Genomic DNA, 22402 nt, shown 5'->3' on the forward strand with positions numbered 1-22402 from the left:
TGGGGGGCTGGGGGGCACACCTCGGTGGGCCCTGCTAATGGTCTCTGCACACAGTTCCAGAGGCTGCATCTGCTGGGGACACCCCCTTGCCCACCCGGAGGGCCCCCTGCCTGCGGGCTCCGGGGTCCCGACTATGTCCTTTGGCCACCTGGGCAGGGCTGAAGTTCAGCTATAAGAACCTGTACAAACATCTTGGTGGAAATACTGAAATATTTCCCTATGCTTATCCCCATTTTACAGATAAGAACACTGAGGCACAGAGAGGTCAAGTAAGTTGCTTAGGGTCACACAGTCAGGAAGTAGCAGAGCCTGGATTTGAAAGCAGTCCACACGATTCAGAAGGGCATTCCAGGAAGAAGGAACCAAAAGCATTAGTGTGAGGTGGCGAGGGGTGCAGGCGGTGTTCAAGGATGAGCAGATCTGGAGCTAGGGGGAAAGGCAAGGAGAGGAAAGCTGGAGAGAGGTTCTAGGGGAGGCAGAGCTAGGAGACCCTATACAATGGGTCCCCAGTGGGCACATGGAGGTGGCCACTGGGGTTCCCAATTATATGTCCACAGGTCCTGACTGGAAGGATGCTGCTGGTCTGGGGGTCACTGCTATGCTGGGGGCTGCTGCCCCAAGCTCAAGCGAAGGCCCAACACCTGCTCTTCCTGTGAATCAGCAAGAATCAGCTGGAAACAGGTAAAATTTAAGGGCTGGGGCTTCAGGAGGCAAGATCTCAGGGAAGGGCAGGGGTGGGAGACGGTACCATCTCCCTCCCCAAGGCTTCTCCTCTTCTGGAGTCCCCAACACCAGCAGCAGGATTTGCCTTCCTGGAGTGCCTGGGTGGCCCAGTAGTTAAGCATCTGCCTTCGGCTCAGGTCGTGATCCCAGGGTCCTGGGATCGAGACCCGCATTGGGCTCCCTGCTCAGCAGGAAGCCTGCTTCTCCCTCTCCCACTCCCCCTGCTTGTGTTCCCTCTCTCACTGTGTCTCTCTCTGTCAAATAAATAAATAAAATCTTTAAAAAGAAGAAGAAGAAGAAGAAGAAGAAGAATTTGCCTTCCTTCACCCAGACCTGACCTCATCTTTCCTCTGCTCTAACATTTGCTGGGTGTGGCTCCCTAGTGCCCTCAGGAGAAGTTCCAAGCCCCTCATCTTGGCATTCAAGGCCCTGCATTCCCCAGCCTCTTCTACTGCCACCTGCCCTGACCACTCCCACAGACTTCCCAGCCTCCTTCTCTTCCTGTGCTATTTCTTCCATCCACAACTCTCTTTCCCTCCTTCCCAACGTAGTAAATTCTGACTCATCCTTTAAGGCAAAGCTCTAACAGTCCCTCCCAGTTTCCCCAGGCAGGAGTCTCCTTCCTCTGAGCTCCCACAGCCCTTTGGTGAAGCCTCATCTATGGCATTAGCCTGATGTGTTGTTGTAATCCTATCTGTCTCTCTCCCACTTGACCATGAGCTCCTCATTGCCCATCCACCTCCTGCCCCATTCACTGCAGTCTAACCTCACCGATCTTTCAGTTTCATAAATTCACCAGACTCATTACCACCTCAGGGCCTTTGCACGTGCTGTTCCCCCTGCCTACATTGCTCTCCTCCCAGATCCTGCAATAATGGATTCCTCCACTTTGCTCAGGCCAGCTCAAATGCCTCCTCCTCAAAGAGGCTTTCCCTGACCACCCTATCTAAAGTAGACCTTCACCCCAGTCATGTTCCAACTCGACTCCATTTTATTTTCTTTGTAGCACTTACTTTCAAAAATTGCCCTGTTTGCTTATCTGGATGCTGGGTTGTTGTCTGTCTCTCCCACTAGAATGTACAGTCTGCAGGGGCATGCTGCACAATGCTCCTGTTCCCTGAGCCCAAAAGAGAGTGTGCACTTGATGAGAACTTGCCGCTAAATGACCATCTAAATCGCTGACTCTGAGCAGGCACCAGGGGGCATTTGTTGAATGACTGAATGAAGGGTGAGCCCCCCCCCTTGAGGGGAGGCTTGTGTCCTCAGACATTTCAGATCTATTCTCAGAACACCACATCCTGGACCACATGGCCAGGATTCCTGTGATGGGGCCCACCAGTGAAGGTGTCACCATCCTGGACCACCTGCCCTTCATAAGAGGAGGCCTCTCCAAGAAGAGCAATGCATTTGATCTCTCCCTGGTCGGGGACCTACTCTCAGGGAAGAGCCTCCCACTGCTGGGGGAGCTGTTCCAGGTGGGCGGGTGAGTCTGCAGAAGCGGACTCTGCCTTTTCTTCCCCCTTCGGGCTCGGCCCTTTCCCTGAGCCACAATGTTCCCACACATCAAGTGTAACACTGGGCAGGTGGGAGGCCCTGGTAGCCTTGGAGGTGCTCTACAGCCTGGAAGTACTCAGCAAGTGCATCTTTATTGTTCTAAATCTCTCCAAGCCACTTAAAATCATCCAAGGAACAAAGCAGAGTCTAAATCAAGGATCTCAGGCTGGCGGCCCCTCCAGACTTTCACATTCAGCCTACACCTGAGTATTGCAAACTTGCATGGTGTTTTTTAAATATTTTCATTTTTAAAAATTAGAAAAATTTTAAGGAATTGCCAATATGTAAAAATCAAAAGGGCTTTAATCAAAATCTAGGTTTTCTGATTGTATAGTTTGTCAGGACTGCATCAACAAAGTACCACAAACCGTGGCTCACACAACAGGAATTCATGGTGTCACAGTTCTGGAGGCCGGAAGTCCAGATCAAGGTGTGGGCACGGCTGTTTCCACACCTTTCTCCTCGTTTAGGGTGGTTTGCTGCCCATTCTAGTGGGCACCAGATTAGTCACCAGCTTGTATCTAATGCTCAAAAAAGTACTCTGGGCTCCTCTCAGCTCGGGGAGATGCTGGGAACCGACGTCACTCAGGGGAGTAGAAGGTTCATGTCCTCCCTCCGGAATGCTCAGCAGGGCAGATGGCCCCTCAGCGGTTGGTGGTGGGATCACCAGCCATCTTGCTTTCTCTGACTCTTGCCCGCTTGCAGAATGCTTATACTTGAATTCAGGCAGGCTCAAGGCACATAGACAGCCCCTCCACTGTATTCTCCCCATTTAGTAGAGGGTGATACTGAGACCCAAAGAAGGGAAGGGACTCAGCCAGGTCTTGAAGGTTTGGAGGCTGGAACTACAGCCCCATTGTTCTTCATCTGGGCTGGGAATCAGGGACGGGGTTGTCCCAAAGCTGCTCCTACTCCTCCTGGGGTCTGCCCTTATTCCAGCCAACCCACATACACACATGCTACAGAACCACAGCGGCCTTACCAGGCCATACCAACAGCCCCCAAACCTCTCTCGCAGGTTGGTCATAGAAGATGTCAAAGGACCTGAGGTTACCCTGCACATCCTGAGCGCCAGCCTGATGCAGGTCACGTTGCGAAGCAAACCGTACTTCTCACTCCAGGAGTGAGTACGCTGGGTACTTCGTGCCCCTCCCTCGGTGCCAGGCAGGCACACCCCTCATTGCTATGACTCGAGAGGCAGCCATGCAGGGCCAGCAAAGGCCTGCTGCCTATGTCACAAGAAGGGTCATAATAATCCTTGCCACTTGAGCGTGTTTCAAAGTCATTTTTACTGAAGGGGAAACCAAGGCACAGAGTGGGAAAGGGACCTAGCCAGAATCACACAGTGAGGTGGCAGCAGAGACCTCCATGTCAGGGAACATGTGTCCCACCTGAGTGGCAGGCAGATGCAGTAACGGAATGATCTGAGGGGGGTCCGGTGCAAGCTCACCTCAGAGCACGGCATAACGGGACTCCGCTCCCGCTCACCATCCAGGCAACTCGAACAAGGGCTTCTGTTCCCTGGGCCTCCGTTTCCTCATCTACAAAACGGGTATGATCTTATCCACTCCTGCACTTGGCTGTAGTTAGCGTTCACTGCCGACCCGAGGGAGAGCTCGGACCACAGCAGGAGTGCTACGGGTGGTATCTGCACATGAAATAAATCTTCCTAATCTTAGGAATATGTCGACCCCTGGTTTTCTTATAAAATGTGGCCTCCTTGGTCTGGCTTCTCTTTTTAATAGACAAGGGAGCACAAAGAAATATTTCTTTGGTACAGTTGTGGACACCGAGAAATATTTCTCTCTTATCATCACCCTTGTAGCGATGGGCAGTGAAAACACAATTTGGCCCTTGGCCTTGTGGGGACTGGAGCTCCTGGAGTACCAGTGGGCCCCCTCAAGGTCACCGTCAGCCCCAGGTGATTGCCCCACTATGAGGACGCTGGCTGGTGTTGGCAGATCTCTCAGGTTTTCTAAAGTATGAGATCCGTATCTTTAACGACCTCTTCTAGTTTTTCATTTGAGCCCTGCAGGCAGCTGCAGGCCACCAGCCTATGACTTCTAACCCCTGCCTTGGGCTATGGCTTGGAGCCTGCCTAAACACGTTGCCCCTACAGGATACTGCAGCTCAAAGTCATCAAGAACATTCGCATTGGGGGACAGCTGGAACAGACGGGGAACAAGAGGGGTGGTCTTCGAGGAGTGCCACACCCCACCAGGATACCTAAGCATCAAGGTCCTAGAGCAGTGAGTACCTGCCCACACCCGTGCTCCCACTGGGCAGGAGCGGGTGCCAGGGCTTCCTGCACTGCTTCCGCTGCCCAGCCCTTCACGGAGACTCACTGCTGTGGCTGCCCCTCCCCAGCCTCGTTCTCTGAGTGACCAAGGGCATCAGGGACTGGGTTATCTCCGAGGCTGCAAGCTGCATACACCATCCAACAGCATTTCCTCTCTCCACATTGAATGTCATGGCTGAGAGTGGGCATCCACCCAGGTCAAATCTCAGCTTGGCTGCTTCCTAACTCGGGGGCCCCGTACAAGCTATTTGACTTCTAGAGCCTGTTTCCTCACCAGTAAAATGGAATTCCCCACCGATCCCAGCCAGCACGGGGTGGCTGTGGGGAAAAGATGAGCTAACCCACGTGCTGAGATACCTTAGCACAAAAACCACCTCCTCCGGGCGCCTGGGTGGCTCAGTTGTTAAGCGTCTGCCTTCGGCTCAGGTCATGATCCCGGGATCCTGGGATCGAGCCCCACATCGGGCTCCCTGCTCGGCAGGAAGCCTGCTTCTCCCTCTCCCACTCCCCCTGCTTGTGTTCCTGCCCTTGCTATCTCTCTCTCTGTCAAATAAATAAATAAAATCTTTAAAAAAACAAAACAAAACAAAACAAAAACCCCACCTCCTCCAGGAAGCCTACCATGACTCTCCCTCCTTGAAAATCCCAGAGACCTTTATCAGAGAGGAAATAAAGAGATAGAGACAGAGAGGGACGATCAGGAAGAAATAAAGAGGAGGAGGAAGTCATGGAGAGAGAAAGCAAGGAGGCGGGTGCCTGGGTGGATCAGTCGTTAAGCATCTGCCTTTGGCTCAGGTATGATCCCAGGGTCCTGGGATGGAGCCCCGCATCGGGCTCCCTGCTCAGCAGGGAGCCTGCTTCTCCCTCTCCCACTCCCCCTGCTTGTGTTCCCTCTCTCACTGTCTCTCTCTATCAAATAAATAAATAATCTTTAAAAAAAAAATGCAAGAAGGCATGAAGGGGACAAAACAGAAAAGGAAAGGGTAGGGGTGGGAGGAGAAGAGAGACACCAGGAAGGAAGGAACCACTCTAGAGTTTCCATGTCACACAGTCCCTCCAGCCCTGCCCTGGACTCCTGCCTCTGGCCTCAGTTTCCCCTTCCATGGTGTCTCAGACCCCACCTACCCTCCCCCACCACTAGGATGGACCCCCTCCTGGCGAACGCAGCTCTGGAGTTGGTGACAAGTGTCCTGGATGAGGCATTGCCCTTCCTCCTGCAGAAGATAGTATGTTTTTTATCCTCCTCTGCCTCCTGGGAGAGGGGTGTGACCCCGAGGGAGAGCCCCTCGACCTGACAAGGACCTCATTGTGCCTTCCCTGCAGGTATGCCCCCTGGCCACGACCCTACTCAACTCACTGCTGGAAGGCCTGCTGCATGTCACTCTGTGTACATAGCCCCTGACTAAGGAAGGGGCTTATTTTCCATTCCCCTACTGTGTGCCAAGAACAATGCTCTAGGCTCTAAGAATATGACAGGAAACAAAACAAAGCCTACCCACAGGGAGCCTCCTTTCTAGTGAGAGTGAGAAAGTGCACTGTGTCTTATGACCTCAGAGAGTCATTTTCCCCTGGAGCCTCAGTCTCCCAACCTGTAAAATGAGACTAATCCTAGGCCTACAGAATGGACCGCACCGCTGCAATAATACATATAACCTGGCGCAAAGCTATTGCTCAATAAATGTTCATTGTCACAAGAAGCAGAGACCTAGCCTGCAAGGAACTTCAAGCTAAGCAGAGACAGAGAGCAAATTTCTGCCTGCTTCGCTGCCTCCCCACACCCATCCACCCTCCCTCAGGGGAAGCTGAGTCCTGGTTTTGTTGCATCCCCGGCCATCTCGGGCCCTGAAGACTTCCAATACTATGTCACCACCACGGAGGTCACAGACGAGGCCACCCTGATGAACGTCCAGGTACGCCAGGCCCCCCACCCCCCGGCCAGGGAAGACCCTCCGGGGACTTCCACTGGCCTGGGGGAGGATGGGCAAAGAGGAAATGAGGTGGGGCTTCTCTGGATAGGAGGCATGAAGAGGAGAAGAAGCAGGTAAAAAGAGGCGGTAGGCAAAAGAGGAGGAGAGAGAGAAGGAGGGAGAAGGAAGGGGGGACCTGGCGGCCCCCGCCCTCGGAGCTGATGCTGAGCCCAGAGAGTCCCGCCTCAGCCCTGGAGAGCAGGGGTGGCCACAGGGCTATGTGTCCTGTGAACGGGCATCAGGCTCCAACAAGAGGGCAAGTGAGGCAGTTCAGGGGTGCAGGGTCATGTGTAACGCCCAGCTGGAACGGACCCCTCAGATGGGGAAACTGAGACCCACAGAAGGAATGAGGCTGGCTGCCCAACTCCCATTCTCTGCTCCCTCCTCCTTCCCATGGAATGGTCAGAGGTGGGTCAGATGGGCAAGGATACGAGAGGATAGGAAGGAGGCGCTGTTAACAAAGGCACAGAGAAGGGAATGGGGTCAGGTGAGGGAGAAGCAAGGAGAGGTGGCTCGTGGGTTCAAAACCCAGCTCCACCTCTTAGAACGTGTAGGACCTTGAGCAAGTCACTTTACCGCTCCGGGCTTCCCAGCTTCTGTTTCCTCATCCGTCAAATAGGGACAGTTGGAGTTCCCATTTCACGGCACCCTTGCAAGGCTGAAATGAGAGTGCACACGTGCGCACGTGTGTTGAGCACTGCCTAGCACGTAGTGAGCCTGTGATATTGGTTACAGCTGGAACCGGTTGTTGGCCAGGGAAACAGTTCCCACCGAATTTCTCCTTCTTCATTTTTCTGAGGCTTGTGACACCCTACGGCCCCAGCCAGAGACCCCAAAGGCCTGCCCACCTGACCCCCCAACCCCTTCCAAAATTAGCCCAAGACAGCATGGCGGACCTGGCTTTTGGGCTAGAAACCTACAATGACATCCTGTCCTGCCTCTACACCGGCAAGGAGATCCATGTGGACCCCCAGGACTCCAGAGTGCTCGAAAAAGGGCAATACATAACTTTATTGCTCTACTTTTCACATGAAGAAACCAAGGCCCAGCCCAGCTGGCAGAGTGCCTTTCTGGGTGGACCTAGGTAAGTCACTTCCCTCTGGACCTCCCTGGAGAACTCCTATTCAGCCTTCAGAACCCAGCACAAAAGTCCCTTCCTCTAAGATTTCCTCGAACATCCAGGTCCGTTTATTGTTTCTCCCTTCATAACACTTATCCATTCATTCATGCCACAGATATTTATTGAAAGCCTACTATGTGCCAGGCCCTGTGCACCCAGGGTCCCTGCCCTTGCAGAGCTCAAAGTCAAGGGGGAGAATAGAAACTGAACAAGGAAACAGCCAGAAAAATAAAATAATTTATCTTATTTATAATAAGAGCAATGGATCAGCAAGTGACTAGTGGGGATGACAGGGCTGCCCTGGGTGCTGCAGTCAGTGAAGACATCTCTGAGGAGGTGGCCGGAATGGGGACGAGGAGGCATACCCACAAAAGTCTGCAAGAAGAGCAAGTGCCCAGGGTCAATGAGGGGATCAAATGAGGGAGAAATCCAGGTACGTCATTGCCAAAAAGCCCATAGCAGCTCCTCACCACACTGTGAACAAAAGCCAGTCTCCTCTCTGCAGCTCCCTGCTAACCTCTCCAGCTCCGTCTCCTTACCTGCCACACTCCAGCTACACAGGCTGAGCTGCTACCCACCTCAGGGCCTTTGTACATGCTGGTCTCTCTGCCTGGAACATTCTTCCTGCCACTGTTGGTCTCAGTGCAAATGTCATCTCCTCAGAGACGATTGGTTAGAATGTTCTCATCTATGCATGCTTACATGTGTGTAGAAAACAGGATGTACTCCAAAATGCCAATAGTAGTTACCCCTGAAAATAGGACTTGGAGGAAAAGGAAAAGAGGTGTTAGGGTAGACTTGTACTTTTTACTTTATACGGGTTTTTTTTTTACTATTTTCTATCATGACTGATTTTCAAAACCAATGGAGTATGGATAGATGGATAGAAATGTGATAAAGCAAGTATAGGAAATGCTCATTGAAGAATCTAGGTGATGAGTATACAAATGTTCCTATAAAATTATTTTATCTTTGTGGAATATGTGGAAATCTTCACAGTGAAATACTGGGGGGGAGGAAATCACTGCAACAACAAAATGTTAACATTTCTAAATATATCATGGTGAGAAACCAGATGAATGGCCCCTCCCATGCTGACAATGGGGGTCATCATTCAGTTGGAAGCAATTATACTTCACTGAACCACACTGACACCCCTACCCCCAAAGCTGCTCAGAACAGATCTACGGGATTCTAAATGCCACACATTTTGCCCTTTTTCCAGGCTGCCGAGCTCATTCAACTGTTGGCCCTGGGAGAGTGGGAGCCTGGGCCCCAGATGGGTGTGTTGCCAGCTTCCTTCCCCTCCAGCACAGCAGCCAGGATCTCAGGAAGGAGTCTGGGATCGGGGGAGGGTTGGGCCGCAGAAACGTGTTCTGTTTGGCCAGAGTTTCCTACTGTGGACTCCAAAATTCACTGCAGCTACTTCACAGGTGCCGTGAGGGTTAGAGGAGTTGATCCAAGTAAGGCGCTTAGCTCGTCGCTCCAATCAGGTGGCCATGGCCAGGTGGCTGGCATCATAACTCACTACTGAACCAGGCCCTGACCCCGCTAAGGCATACCTGCTGAGGCAGACAGAGGTGTGCATGGGGGCAACAGTGAGCAGTGACTATGTGCCAGTCCCCTCCACCTACATCTACATAACCCCCAGACATCCCACGCTTCATCCCATTTTCATACATCAGCAAACTGAGGCACAGCAAGGTGAATTCAGCTGCCCAAGCTCATATTGCTCAGTAGGTGGCAGAACCAGGATTTGAAGCCAGTTCTGGACTCCAAAATCCATGCTCAGTGTCCTCTCTCCAAAGGCTATTAGAATATGGCATCTGATGAACAAACCACAATCGCAACAGGTAACAATAGCATGACGAGCTGCCGGGCTCTGTCCTAAGCACTTTACACGACTGAATTCATCTAATCTCCACAACAACCTTATGCAGGAGGCATGCTTATTCTTATTTTACAAGTACAAAAACAGAGAGATGAAGAAACTTGTCTCAGGCCACACAGCCTACAAGTGGTGGAGCTGGGATTCTGGTTCCAAAATCTATGTTCTTACTTGCTACACATGCCCAAGAAAAGGCGGATGTCACCTCACCTTAAAGGAGCTCAGGGAGGTTTAAGTAAACTTCCCAAGGTCATGCAGCAAGTTGCAGCAGAGCTAGAATACAAACTCAGAGACCCCGACTCCTAAGATGATCCTGTTCCCGTTCCTCCAAGCTGGGAGTTAAGGAACTCCATCCTCTCTACCTGTCTGCACCTTTTCTGCTTTAACTCCATTCAGACTTCTGATCAGTCCAGAGCAAGTGTGAGACTGACCATTAGCGCCCCCGACCCTCCCACTGTCCACATTGATGGCCACACCACCATGGTCACCCAGCCGGGCTTGCTGGTGCTGCTGAGGCCCAGCAACACCTCCTCTGTCTCAGTTTCCTGGGTGAGTAAGCCTTGAAGTTCTTTGTTCCTCAAGGGGCCTGGATCCACTTGGGGGCCCCTCCAGGGCCGGCTGACTAAGGCAGCGGTAGACCTCACCGCCAAACCTCAGCGTCAAGCCTTCTGCTTAATGTTCGATCGGTCCACACACAAAGAGCTGCACCGGTTGTCAACACATTAAAATGCTTGAGCACCAGCTCCCCTGAGCGCAGCTTCTAGCGCTCCCCAAGGACCTCCTCAACAACTGAAGAGTTTTGCCTCCAACCCCCTCTGCTCAGTGCCTTGCAGATAGTTGTCAAGTCTTCTGTCTTCCCTGGACATGGCTGCGTCAGAAGCCCTTGTCCACAAAGCCAGGAGAAAGATCAGAGAAACAGTTCATGAGGGGCTCAGCGTGTCTGTGTTCTCTACTCTATTTCTGGGGAAATACAGCTTCCCCCAAACTCTCCCCTTCTCTATTCTGAGCCCCCTTGGCACTCCTATTTCCCATTCCACAGACCTTAAAGCTGGAAAAGTATCTCAGATAAGGGGGACCAGATGGTTGCTCCACCAGAGGTGAGCCCAGCAGCATCTGATGCACACACAGGACCTTGGGGTCTGCCACAGGAGTTGGCATGACTCTGTGGTCAAGAAACTGGTCATCTCTGGGGCACCTGGCTGGCTCAGTCAGAAGAGCATGAGACTCTTGATCTCGGGGTTGTGAGTTCAAGCCCTATATTGGTGTAGAGATGACTTAAATAAATAAATAAAAACTTCAAAAAAAAAAAAAGAAATTCGTCATCTCTGACTGGTAGTGAAAGGTCCTATTTCTGGTCTATAAGGTGACTGTGTGAATCACAGAGGCCCATAGACAACCCCCTCAAAACCAAGGCGTCATCTGGCTTCCAGCAATAGTGATTCTATGGCCAAGTGCCTCATTGCCAAAGGTTTCCATTCCACGGGGCTGAGCCTCGTACCCAGCCCCAGCCTGCCCTGGCTTCTGGGAGTACCCAGCATCGCCAGTGCCTTCTCCCACGGCAACCCACACGGGCATGATCTGAACACACATGACCAGCAGTTGAGTGGGGGGAGGACCGCGTGAGAGGGGCCAGCCCTCTCACAAGCATTCATGGGGGTCAGGGTGAAGGGAATCCCTCTCGTGGAACATAAACTCCTCTCCTGTTCTGGTCTAATTTCAACTCCCATAGAATCTCCTTTCGAAGGCTGTGTTTTCCTCAAGAAGTCAGGAGTTAAAACTTCAGTTCACTCCAAACAGGTAATGTTGTTTTGGTTTTGGATGTTCGGAAGAAATAAGAGGACTGACTGAGCGATGGGGGCGTGGGGGGAGTGTGGTCAGGGGTGCGTTCCCTGCCCACTGTCAGCGCCTGGAGCAGTGTGTATGAGGAAGGAGGAGGGGGTGCTGTGACGGAGGCTCTCTGAGCTCTGCACCCCCAAGCAGCTGCCGTGACCTGAAAGGGGGATCTCTTTTCTCTAGCGGTACCAGAGTCACCCTGGTCCCTTACCCTGCTGGCCTTGCAAAGCAGGTGAGTCTCTCCTTACCTCTGGCCTCTCCATGGTCCTGAAGGAACCATCGGCAGGCCCGGAAAAAGGCCCTGAGTCGCTGATGTAGGCAGCTGAAAGCCTCACTCACTTTCTATCACTGATCTCATCTTGCCCTGGTGTCCCCACACCCCATGGGTTCAGGGTGGCCCCTAGAACTTAAACTTGTCCACTTCACTCTTTCATACACTTAACAAATACCTACTGAGCACCTACTATGTGCCCAGCTTTGTCTTGGGTATTTGGGATATGTCAGTGAACAAAACAAAGGACCCTTGTGGAACCCACACTCTAGCAGGGTGAGGGCAGGTCATAAACAATAAGCCCAGTAAGGTAAACCATATAGTATGGAAGCAGGGGATGATGCTATGAAAGGCAGAAGGGGGGATCGGGACTGTGGGCAAGGGTAATACTAAAAAGGAAGGTGGAGGAAGGCCTCACTGAGAAGGTAGTTTGCTCAAACACTTGGGGGGTGTTTGAGGGGGTGACGGAGAGACCTGTGGGGGCATGGGGAAGAGAGGACCCAAGACCGCAAGACCACAGTGTACCCGATGGTTCAGGGAACAGTGAGGGGGCCAGGGTGGCTGGATCAGAGGGATTGAGGGGGGTCAGAGAGTGAGCAGGGCCTACTGGTCGGGGGCTGGCTCTTCCTGAGTGAGATAAAAGTTGACGGAGGGCCCTACCTATTTGCTCTCCCCCTGGACTATCCCACAGAGATATGAAGAGAGTCCCTGTGACCTAGGGTGAGGGTAACTCTGTTTCAGGCCCCTCAACTTTCCCCAGGCCCTTCCCTATCTGGTCACCTGGCTCCGATGCCCTTTAAAAATGGAGTCCCCGGGACCACTTCTGATCTCCTGTGGGCACCTGAACAGTGGAGGCACCCGATTCCCATGGTCTGAATCTGCCAACCCAGCCAAAGTGACCCTCCTGTTCCTTTTTCATCTGTTGTAGGAAAAATGTATGGAGGCCTTTCTCTTAGAGCTTCTGAACAGGATATTTTTGCCCCATCACAACGGTGAGCCCCCTGTGTTTCTCCTCATGCCCATATACCATGCACTTTGGAGCAGCATCAACTGTGTCCAAAGCTTCCCATGGACAGCTGGCTTCTGCCTTGTCCCCCAGAGTTGGTTACGAATTGCCCATGGGTGCCTGGGTGGTTCAGTCATTGAGCATCTGCCTTCGGCTCAGGTCATGATCCCAGGGTCCTGGGATCTAGCCCCGCATTGGGCTCCCTGCTCAGCAGGAAGCCTGCTTCTCCCTCTCCCACTCCCCCTGCTTGTGTTCCCTCTCTCACTGTGTGTCTCTCTCTCTGTCAAATAAATAAGTAAAATAAAATCTTAAAAAAAAAAAAAAGAATTGCCCATGGGCAAGGCAGATAGATGGAGGCAGGGTAGAGACTGAAATTTGGGGTGTGGCAGATGGGGGGTGGGAAGGGCCCCTGGGTGCCCTCCTGTTCTTTGCCCAGGCAGCTCGTGCTGACAGGAGCTCAGAAGCGGGATGAGTGGCCAGGGAGGGCTTCTTAGGGGAGCGGGGCTTGGCGTCATGGAAAGTGAGACCAGGAAGGGCCCTTAGAGATGGTGGAGCCCACAGCTCACAACTCCAATGCTTTCAGGGTCCAGGGAGATACCATTCCCAAAGGAAGCAGCCCAGGTGGGGCCAATGGCAAACGTGCCCTGCCTTAGATAGGTGGCTAACACTCAGCTCAGTCAAATGTCGCCAATGGGGTGGATATTTTGTATTTTTGAGAGACCCTATAAAGCTGAACTTTTTGAGACATCGTGCCTATGTTCAGATATCAGCAACAAAATCAAACTTTTCTAAAACATCACAGTCTTAGTTCGGGCTCCCTCAGAAGCAGACCCTGAGATAACAGAGTGCGGACAGAATTGTGGGGAGGTGACCCCAGGAAGTGGGAGGAGTGTGGGAAGTGGTTTCTACGGGAGTGTAGAGCCCAGTCAGGCTCCTCTGCTCCATAAAACTCACCGCTCTCCCTCCCCGACAGTCTGTATAACAATCGCCCACCCACTCACATGATTATTTGGTCAGTGCCTCTGTCCTTAAATAAGTGGTAAGCTGCCCGAGGGCAGGGACCCCGTCTTTGCTTTCCATTGCATCCCCCACACCCTGTCCAGTACCTCCCACCCAGGAGACACTCAGGAAGCACACGTAGGAAGTCTCTGGCAGAGTTGAGCCCAGAACTCTGGCTTTCTGTTTCCCTTACAGGGGCATCTCTCTATGCTCCAACTTGAGGACTCCTGTTAAGACTGCAGAGTAAGGCTAAAGGAGCAGGCAGGAGCCCAGATGCTGATCAGGTTGAAGGGTTTGGCATCATTCTGTGGTCCACAATAGCCAGGGAAAGTTCTGAGCATAAAGTGAGTAAATCTGTGTTCAAAAAGGGGGACCAACTGGAGGTGGGGAACAATGGAAATGAAAGGTCCAGCAAGGCAGCCAGAGAGTCCAGGTGGGCAAGGATGCACCCTGACCTGGCCAAGCCTACTACAGGTAGCTCATTCAATAAATGTATCTTAGAACCTGGACCAAAGAGAACTATGGCAAGGGTCAAGAGATGACCCTGGAGCTAGGTCTGGTTCAAGAAGCCTAGATACTCTTGCAGGGTGAACACTCAGGCCAGTGGGTTGCACATGCCAGGGGGTGCCATTCACGCTGGGGTCCCATCCATAGTTCCCAGGCAAGGAAAAAAAGAGCAGGGCCAAAGCCACTGGGAAAATACAGGAGGACTGCCTGTAAGAAGCAGCCTGAGAGTGGGGCGCCTGGGTGGCTCAGATGGTTAAGCCTCTGCCTTCACCTCAGGTCATGATCCCGGGGTCCTGGGTTCGAGTCCCACATCTGGCTCCCTGCTCAGCGGAGAGCCTGCTTCTCCCTCTCCCTCTGCAACTCCCCCTGCTCATGCTCTCTCTCTCTGTATCTCTCTGTCTCAAATGAATAAATAAAAAAAAAGAAGAAGAAGCAGCAGCCTGAGAGTGAGAGAATTGGCAGGGGAGAGATTCACAAAAGCCTGTGCTGCAGTCAGGGTCATCTGGTCCCAACACAGAGAGAGGATGGCAATGAGGAGGGGTCCAGAGGCTGGTGACAAGGCCTCTGCAGATCAGAGGCCAGATGGGAGACCAGAGGCATCTGTCCCCTTCCTCCATCCTGCCCCTCACCTAACTGGGCTGGAATGACACACTGGGCCAACAAGGGGATGGATATGAGACCCTCCCCTGAGCCCAGAGTGATGGTGGAGAGCCAGGGCGAAGTAAGGCCTGGTCAGGGCAAAGGTTGGGGCAGGAGGGGCCCACACCAGGCCCTCAAAGTCAAATCTCAGAAACCCAGTTTGCCAAAAATCAACTGGCCAAATGATAAATTCTTTGAAACTCAATTTACTGAATGACCAATTCTCCAAGTTTACCATTTATCAACTTACCAAAAACTTACTTCAAGGACTACCCTTCATATATTTGATAAAGGAGTATATTCATGAATGTTTTCTTGGATATATTTAATGGATATTTTCTTATTATATAACCAAATTCCTAGTGTCTTCAGGTTGATTTTTCAGTTTATACTGACTTGTTTCTAAACTTTTTCTGAGACGTTTTCTGTTTCTGTCAACATTCTAGCATTTCTAGGAGCACAAACACTGTTTCAGCTGTTTTCCTCAATTAAACGAGAAGAATGAAATTCATTAATAGATTCCTAAGATGCCTTCAACAAACCGAACATTCCTTAAAATGCTAAGAAGAATATCTTAAGAATGTGTTCATAGTTACTGAATATATCCAAGAAGAAATTCCCTCAAGATAGGTTTTTAATAAATGGGTAGAGTAGCTGTTTAGAGACCTGGTTTTCTAGAGTGGGGTTGCCTGATGGGGGACGGTGTCCCCTGAGGAAGGGGAGGAGAAAGGGGCCACGCCAAGTCCCTTCCCTGTTCTAGACAGTGGGGCAGCCAGAGGTCGGCTGGCGTGGCCCCACCCTGCGCTTACCAGGGCACTGATCTCCCCTACCCACACCTCTCACAGAGCTGCTCAGAGAACGAGACCTCCCGCTGCCCAATGTCAAGGGCATCTCCTTCGACCAGGCCCAAGTGGAGCCCTCCAAGGTAAATGCCGAGCAAAAGAGCTTCCTGAGACTCCTGTGGGAGGTCAAAGCTAGAAGGGCCCTGGAGCCCTACAGGTGCCTTGTCCCCATCCTGCGGGGGCAGAAGCTGAGGCTCGGGCTGAGGAGTCACTGCATGTGGCAAGCCCTTTACCTCTCTCGTGTCACCATCTCACAGCTATCCTGGATGTGAAGCCCCATTTATAGATGAGGAAACTGAGGCTCCACGGCTCAGGGAGCCAGGCCCCAGGCTCACCGAGAGCTTCAATGCCTCACACAGGTGGTCTTCACAATGAGCTCCATGAAGTGGATGTTATTATTTCTGCATTTTACAAGAGAGGGGAACTAAGGCTCAGAGAGGCAGAGACACTTGCCCAGGGCAGCAGAGCCAGGGTTCCAACTGGGGTTTATCTGATTTCAAAGCCTTCGCCCTTAACCAGGACCAGCCACCACCCTAGAACTCAGGTGTCCTGACCCCCAGAACAGGGTTGTTGCCTCTGGCACCTGCTTTCTGTGAACTGCCAGAGGATGGGACCCCGGGCCGTCACTTGGCTGGCTAAATGCCAAGGAGGTAAGACGAGACCAAAGAGCAGAGGGCCAAGAAATCCGGCAGAGGAACCACAGAGGTGCTGCCAGGGAATGTGCCAGCTCTGAATGTGCCCCAAGAGTCACCCCACCTCCTTGGCCTTCGTCCCATCCCTCTGTGAGGTGTATCTGAGAAGAGGCAGATGGGGTTGGAGGGAAGGGGCAGAGCTCAGAGATGCCCTTCATTTCTTCGTTCCCCACCTTCACAAAAGTCCCACTCTTACACATCAGTGCTGAAGGGCTCTGGGGGCAGGGCAGAGAGGGAATCAGACGCCACCTCCTGGCTGTGTGACATCGGGCAAGCCCCCGCCCCTCTCGGCCTGTTGTCCCTATCTATAAAAATCGAGATAAAGATATAAGGTGGAGGTGAGGGTTCCCCTCAGAAGCACAAGGAACTGCTAGGACCATGGATTTCACCCAGCCCTACTCTGACCTACCCTCCCAGACATAAAGTTTGAGCTTCAGAACCCAGGATGCCTAGTTCCCAGTCCTGACATTCGGGAGACACTAGAAATCTGCTTTCAAGAACCAGAAGTTACCGTGCAGGAGGCGGGAGAGGGCAGCAGCAGTTTGTCTCATAAAAGCCCGGGTTCTGGCCTGTGCTACTCCCCCACCCCATCCCCAGACCCCTCCCCTAGACCCCACCCAACCTGGGTGACCCTGGCAGGGAGGGCTCAGCCCAGGATGACCCTAGGTTGGGGCTGGAAGAGCTACTACAGGAAATACAGGGGCTGGAGCCGCTCCAGAAATGATGTCACAACTCCTGGCAAGGTGGGCCAGGAATGGCAGGGGCCCCTCTATAGTTTTGAATGCCAAAAATGGCAAAGTCAGGACACAGCCCCAGCAGCTCTCTCAGAACCAGACCTATAGAGGCAAGAGGAGAGAGGGTGGGGGGGCTTGTAAGCTCACCCACTGATTCACTTCTAGGTTGCCTCGCACTGTTGTGCCAGTTACATATTACACAATTCCAAGATGCAGCACTTATACTGTAGTACACAAACAAGATCACCTGGAGTTGAGCAGTGCACAATCTGCACCTCCTTACATGGCTGCTGTGACTAATTTATTCTGTTAATACATATCACTGGCCGCTCTGTGCCTGGCCACGTGCTGATTGATGCTGGGAGTTAGACCCAAACCCTGAAACCCTCAGATCTCCCCTTCTGGTGGAAAAACAGGTACAGGAGCAGATGGACTCCAACAGCATGGTTTGGGCATTGTGGGTGGGAGCATGTGGAAGGCTCTAGCTGGATGAGAGATCTACCTCAGGTGACCCAAGCAGGATGAATCCCAATGCATCAGAAACATTAGAGGACTCTTGATAGACAGGTTTTCAGGAAGAGCACCAAGGACTGATCTGTTCCTTCCTTCACAAACATTCCCAAGACCCTTCTTCCCCTCCACTCTATCCCCTTGTGCAGTCTGTCCCTGACTCTGCCTTCTTGCCAACAGGGGAAGTTGTACCCTTAGGACACACACAACCCCTCTCAAGATGGCCTGAGCCACCTCAGGGAAAGCTGGTGCTACGGGCAGCGAGGACAGATAGGGCATGTCTACCTGCTTCTATCCACAGGGTTATGTGCTACTGACTATTCCGGAGGAAGAGCCAGTTCTTCCCAAAGGCCTGTCCCTCCCCTCAGCCACACGTGCTCTGGATCCTTGAGAGGCCGAGAATGGCTATAGTCAGTGGAAAGTCTCAGTTGCAATAAAGATGATTCTTGCTTGCGAAGGAGTCTGGTTCTGAGTTTGCTAAGGGATTCTGGGAGGTGGCGAGGCTACCCTGAAATGTTTGAAGGAAGGGTTTTTCTCCCTGATAGCTCCCGTGTTCCCTTGGCCCCTGAGGGAGATATCCTGAATTCTGTCTTCAGTGTCTCAGGGAAGGGAAGCTCCTCAGAAAACAGAGAAAGAGCCTGAGCTTCAAGAGCCCAGGCCCTGAGAAGCTGAGACACAGAAAGGACACAGGGAATATGCACATACAGGAAGGTTCCCTGCTTGAGAGGGAGGAAGAGGAAGGAAGTAGTTTTGATGTCCCTAAGAAAGGGGGGGGGACTACAAGAGCCCAAGATATTTGGGAGGCCCTGAGCACAAAGGAAAGGGGTAAAGGGAAGCAGCCAGACCCCTGAGGGTGGAGCCAGGTCCAAGTGGGGGATTATGATATGGCCACACCACAGAGGTGTGACAGGCAGGTGAGTGACTATCATGGGCCCAAGAGCAGTGCCATCGAGGGAGAGAGCAAGGAGCACCCCACCCCAACATCCAGTCCCATGTGGCCCAGGCAGGTCCAGGCAGTGAGCAGAGAAAGCCCCGGAACCAGAGGGCTATGCTGTCAGAAATGTAAGTAGCTCCATGGTTGCCAAGAATGGCAAAGTGGGCAGATGTCCCCTCCCACACCGTGCACCTACCAAAGCCCACAGCGAGTTAGGCCTGGCCCCAGAAAAAGGCAGATGAGGGGAAACTTTGGATTGTGATAAAATCCCCATCACAGGCAGGATGGAGGCTCATAGTCTCTGTTTTGGGGTCTGCAGCCCAGTAACCCCAGCTGACCTCTGGAAACTGGTGGGCCCATGCGGAGGCCCTCCTGGAGGCCAGTCCTTCACCAGCCACCCAAACCATGGAGTGCCCCTCATGGATCTGGTACAGGGTCCCTGGCCTGTAGTACAAGGTTGCAGCCCAGGGCAAACATTGCTGTGGGTTCTCTACTTGACTCCCTAACCTGTTTTACAAATATGAACCACAAGCCCAGCCGTGAAGGAAATAAGCCCCCAACAAGCAGCCCCTAGAGAAGTCCCTGGGCAAGAGGGCAGGGCCACCCTGCAATTCGGCCTTGCAAAGTCTCCCAGCCCTTGGTGCACATGTGATATACCTAAGATAGGGTGGAGGCTGTGAGACACTTTCCCAGAGGAAAGTTACATCCTAAGCCCAGAATTTTCCCAGTCCTGGTGAGCACACCATGGTACATGGTAGATACATAGTAAATACAAAATAATCAAGTGGAGACAACCTCAGGACCTTGAAGAAAGCTAGGGAAGCCTTGCCTGCTCCTCAGCAGGAACGAGCTATCCAGGCACGAGAGGGCCTGTCCTACCATGGGAGCCCCTCATTCCCCTCCCGGGACGTCCATGGGAGGCCCTCATTCCCCTCCCGGGACGTTAACAGGTGCATCTCATTTTACAGGCTGCGGGCACGGACAGACAGCTGTTATCCCATTAGAGTCTTATGATAACACTGAGTGGCACCTGACGGGGTGTGCAAATACCCCCGTTTGCCCAGGCAGGGTTGCCCACACCCCTTCTGGTGCTGGAAGTCAGGACACTGGCTCCAAAGACCACCTTCCTCCTCCCTCCAGCCCCGAAGGCCTCTCCTCACCCCCACCTCCATCCCAGGCCTCTTGGCTCAGCTGGGGAGCAAAGAGCCCAAACACCTCTCCCATTCACCTGCTCTGGTGGCCTAAAGTCTTCTCCAGTGGCATCACTCCTGAAGGTCTTTTTTAAGGAAATATATTTTTTAAGAAGTAGTTTTCACATTTTTTTCAAGGCTAATGATTCATTTCCTCAAATAAAAGCATACGAAGAAACCTGATACATAAGAGTGACAAGAAAGGGGCTCTGACTAGAATGAGGCTGGGGGCTAAAGTCCCACCCCTCTAGTTCCACCTTCTAACCCCCAAAGCAGACACATCTTAGGAACGTCTATGCGTCATGGAGTTAAGGCATTGAGTTTCCCAGGAGGGAGGCCCCGGTGCATGAGCCATCAAGAACCAAGGAGCAGAGCGCTAAGGGAAGTGACCATAGGAGGGAGGTATTTTGACAGCTAGGATAGTAACCTAAAGAATGGGAGGAGGGGCCCGTGGCTGGCTCCTTCAGTTGAGCATGCTACTCCACTCTAGACCTTGGGGTGGTGAGTTCGAGCCCCACATTGGGTGTAGAGATTACTTAAATGAATGAATGGGGGGAAATTCATCAGAAGAAAGAAAGGGGTCTAGAAGGAAGGACACGGGAAGGCTCTCGCACTTGCCCACCCGCAGCAAGGCACCGCTATCCCCCAGCTCAGGGCTCTGCCTCCTCCACGCCTGGTCCGGCCCCCAGTCTAGTCCTGCTGTCCTACTTTGTAAGGACATCCACCCGCAATACCACCTGCAGTACCACGTGGACAAGGCACCCATCGTCTGGCACCTGGATTATAACAGCAGAGAGAAAAGGCTTCTCAAAACATAACCCGGATCATGTCACTCCCTGGTTAAAACCCCCAACCAACGCAGAAGAAAATCCGGCTTGGCCACATCCCCCAGCCTCTGCCTCTCCTGGTCTCCACTTGTCTCCCTACCGCCCCCTCCCCCTCCCTCATCAGGCACACTGGCCTTGACTTGCTCCCCACTGCAGGCTCGCACAAGCCATTCCCTCTCCCTCTCCCCCCGCACCCTGCACGGGACAGTTTCTTCTCTTCCTTTAGATCAACTTAGAAATCACTTCATCTGAGAGGCCCTCCACTACTTCTGTCTCAAACCTTCATTTCTTTCAGAACACTTAGCACAACTTGTCATTATTTTATTGAATGGTCTATTACTTGTTCTGTGTCTGTTTCTCTGACTACAAATTATGAGGGAAGAGACCATGGCTCACTGATACATTTCTGGGCTTGATACATAGTAGGTGCTTAATAAATATTTGAGGTGGGATGCCTGGGTGGCTCAGTCGTTAAGCCTCACTCAGGTCATGATCCCAGGGTCCTGGGATCGAGCCCCGCATCAGGCTCCCTGCCCATCAGGGAGTCTGCTTCTCCCTCTGCCCCAACCCCTGCTCATGCTCACTCTCTATCTCTCTCAAACAAATAAAATCTTCAAACAAACAAACAAATGAATAAATATTTGAGGAATACACAGATGGATGGATGGATGGATGGATGGATGGATGGAAGGAAGGAAGGAAGGATGTGTGGTAGATGGTTGGACTCATCACCGCTAATCCAGGCACTGCTCCCATCTGAGGACACACTACTGCTAGAAGCCAGAGGGAAGGCAGGGCCAAGGACTTCAGATTTTCCATTTGCATGAATATATATTCCAAGGAGAAAAAAATCCTTATCTGTTTGTTAGAGCAAAGAGTTCTTTTAGGTGATAACCTAAAGCAAACAAAACCTAGTTTGAGATGTTAGATGGAGTCGAATTGTTTTTCCTTCTAGGGTAACTTGTAACTCAGATATTTCACTAAATGATGCTCACCTTCCCCACAAGAAACCCAAATGCTTGAGGTTGGCAAGAGCAAGCCACATCTCACATGGATCAGGAATCCTGAAAATATTCATATTCTTTGAAATGCATATGATAAATTTCCACTTCTGGAGATTTTCTAAAGAAATCATCAGAGATTCAGAGAAAGATTTAAGGGCAAGACTGGTTGCCACAGCATTGGTTTTATGATGAAAATTTGGGAACAAGCTGCATGTCCAACAATAGAGGATCACTTAACTTATCTGAGCCATAGTCCCTTCATCTCTAAATGGGGATGTGGGTGATGGTGGTGATGCTGTTGTTGATGGTGATGCTAACAGGTTGTCGTCGGGGTGGAAAGCGTTTTCTGAGTGCTCAATAGTAGCGGTTTGGTGGTTGTGGCCACAGCCTTAGGACTCGAGTTTCATTGTGATTTCCATGACATGACCCTTTCCTCCTTCTCAGGCAAAGCTAGTTCCCCATAATGTAAAACCCAAGCTGACTGAAACCATGGGCAAATGCCACTATAGTGATACCCGCAGCTATATGTGGAGCCAACTTATTGCACTTCCAGAACAGGATGCCCATTAGCAGGTGCTCAGAGGGACAGCAGCAAAGACAAGGTGCCCACCAGCTACTTGCCCCTCTGGGGATAATGAAAAGCTCCTCTCGGCACAGACCCACTCACCTCTGGCCTACAAAGTCAAGACCACTGGCCTGACACTCGGCATTGACATTTGTGGGGCAACTGGGTAGAAAAAAAAAACAAACAGAGCCAATACATAGACACTTGCAAACATGTCCTGGAAGTAAATATTTAGCCTTTTAAAACCTCTTATGCATTTGTGAAAAGGTATGTTCATAAGTCCAGTTGCAGTAGAATG

General features: G+C 51.9%; 1 protein-coding gene across 1 annotated transcript; it reads left to right on the forward strand.

Moving 5' to 3' along the window:
- Positions 1-572: 572 nt before the first annotated feature.
- Positions 573-17975, forward strand: LOC114220750 (uncharacterized). Its single transcript, XM_028118826.2, is given in 16 exon segments — positions 573-681; positions 1990-2206; positions 3296-3400; positions 4397-4465; positions 4467-4526; positions 5718-5802; positions 5900-5961; positions 6384-6485; positions 7343-7526; positions 8889-8948; positions 9948-10100; positions 11281-11348; positions 11568-11616; positions 12584-12647; positions 15652-15731; positions 17886-17975. Coding segments are annotated over 16 exon segments (1557 nt in total).
- Positions 17976-22402: the final 4427 nt, after the last annotated feature.

This window comes from Eumetopias jubatus, unplaced genomic scaffold, assembly GCF_037043125.1.
Source record: "Eumetopias jubatus isolate StellerSeaLion01/CBP00866 unplaced genomic scaffold, mEumJub1_p1.0 scaffold_9, whole genome shotgun sequence".
NCBI classification, from domain to species: domain Eukaryota; kingdom Metazoa; phylum Chordata; class Mammalia; order Carnivora; family Otariidae; genus Eumetopias; species Eumetopias jubatus.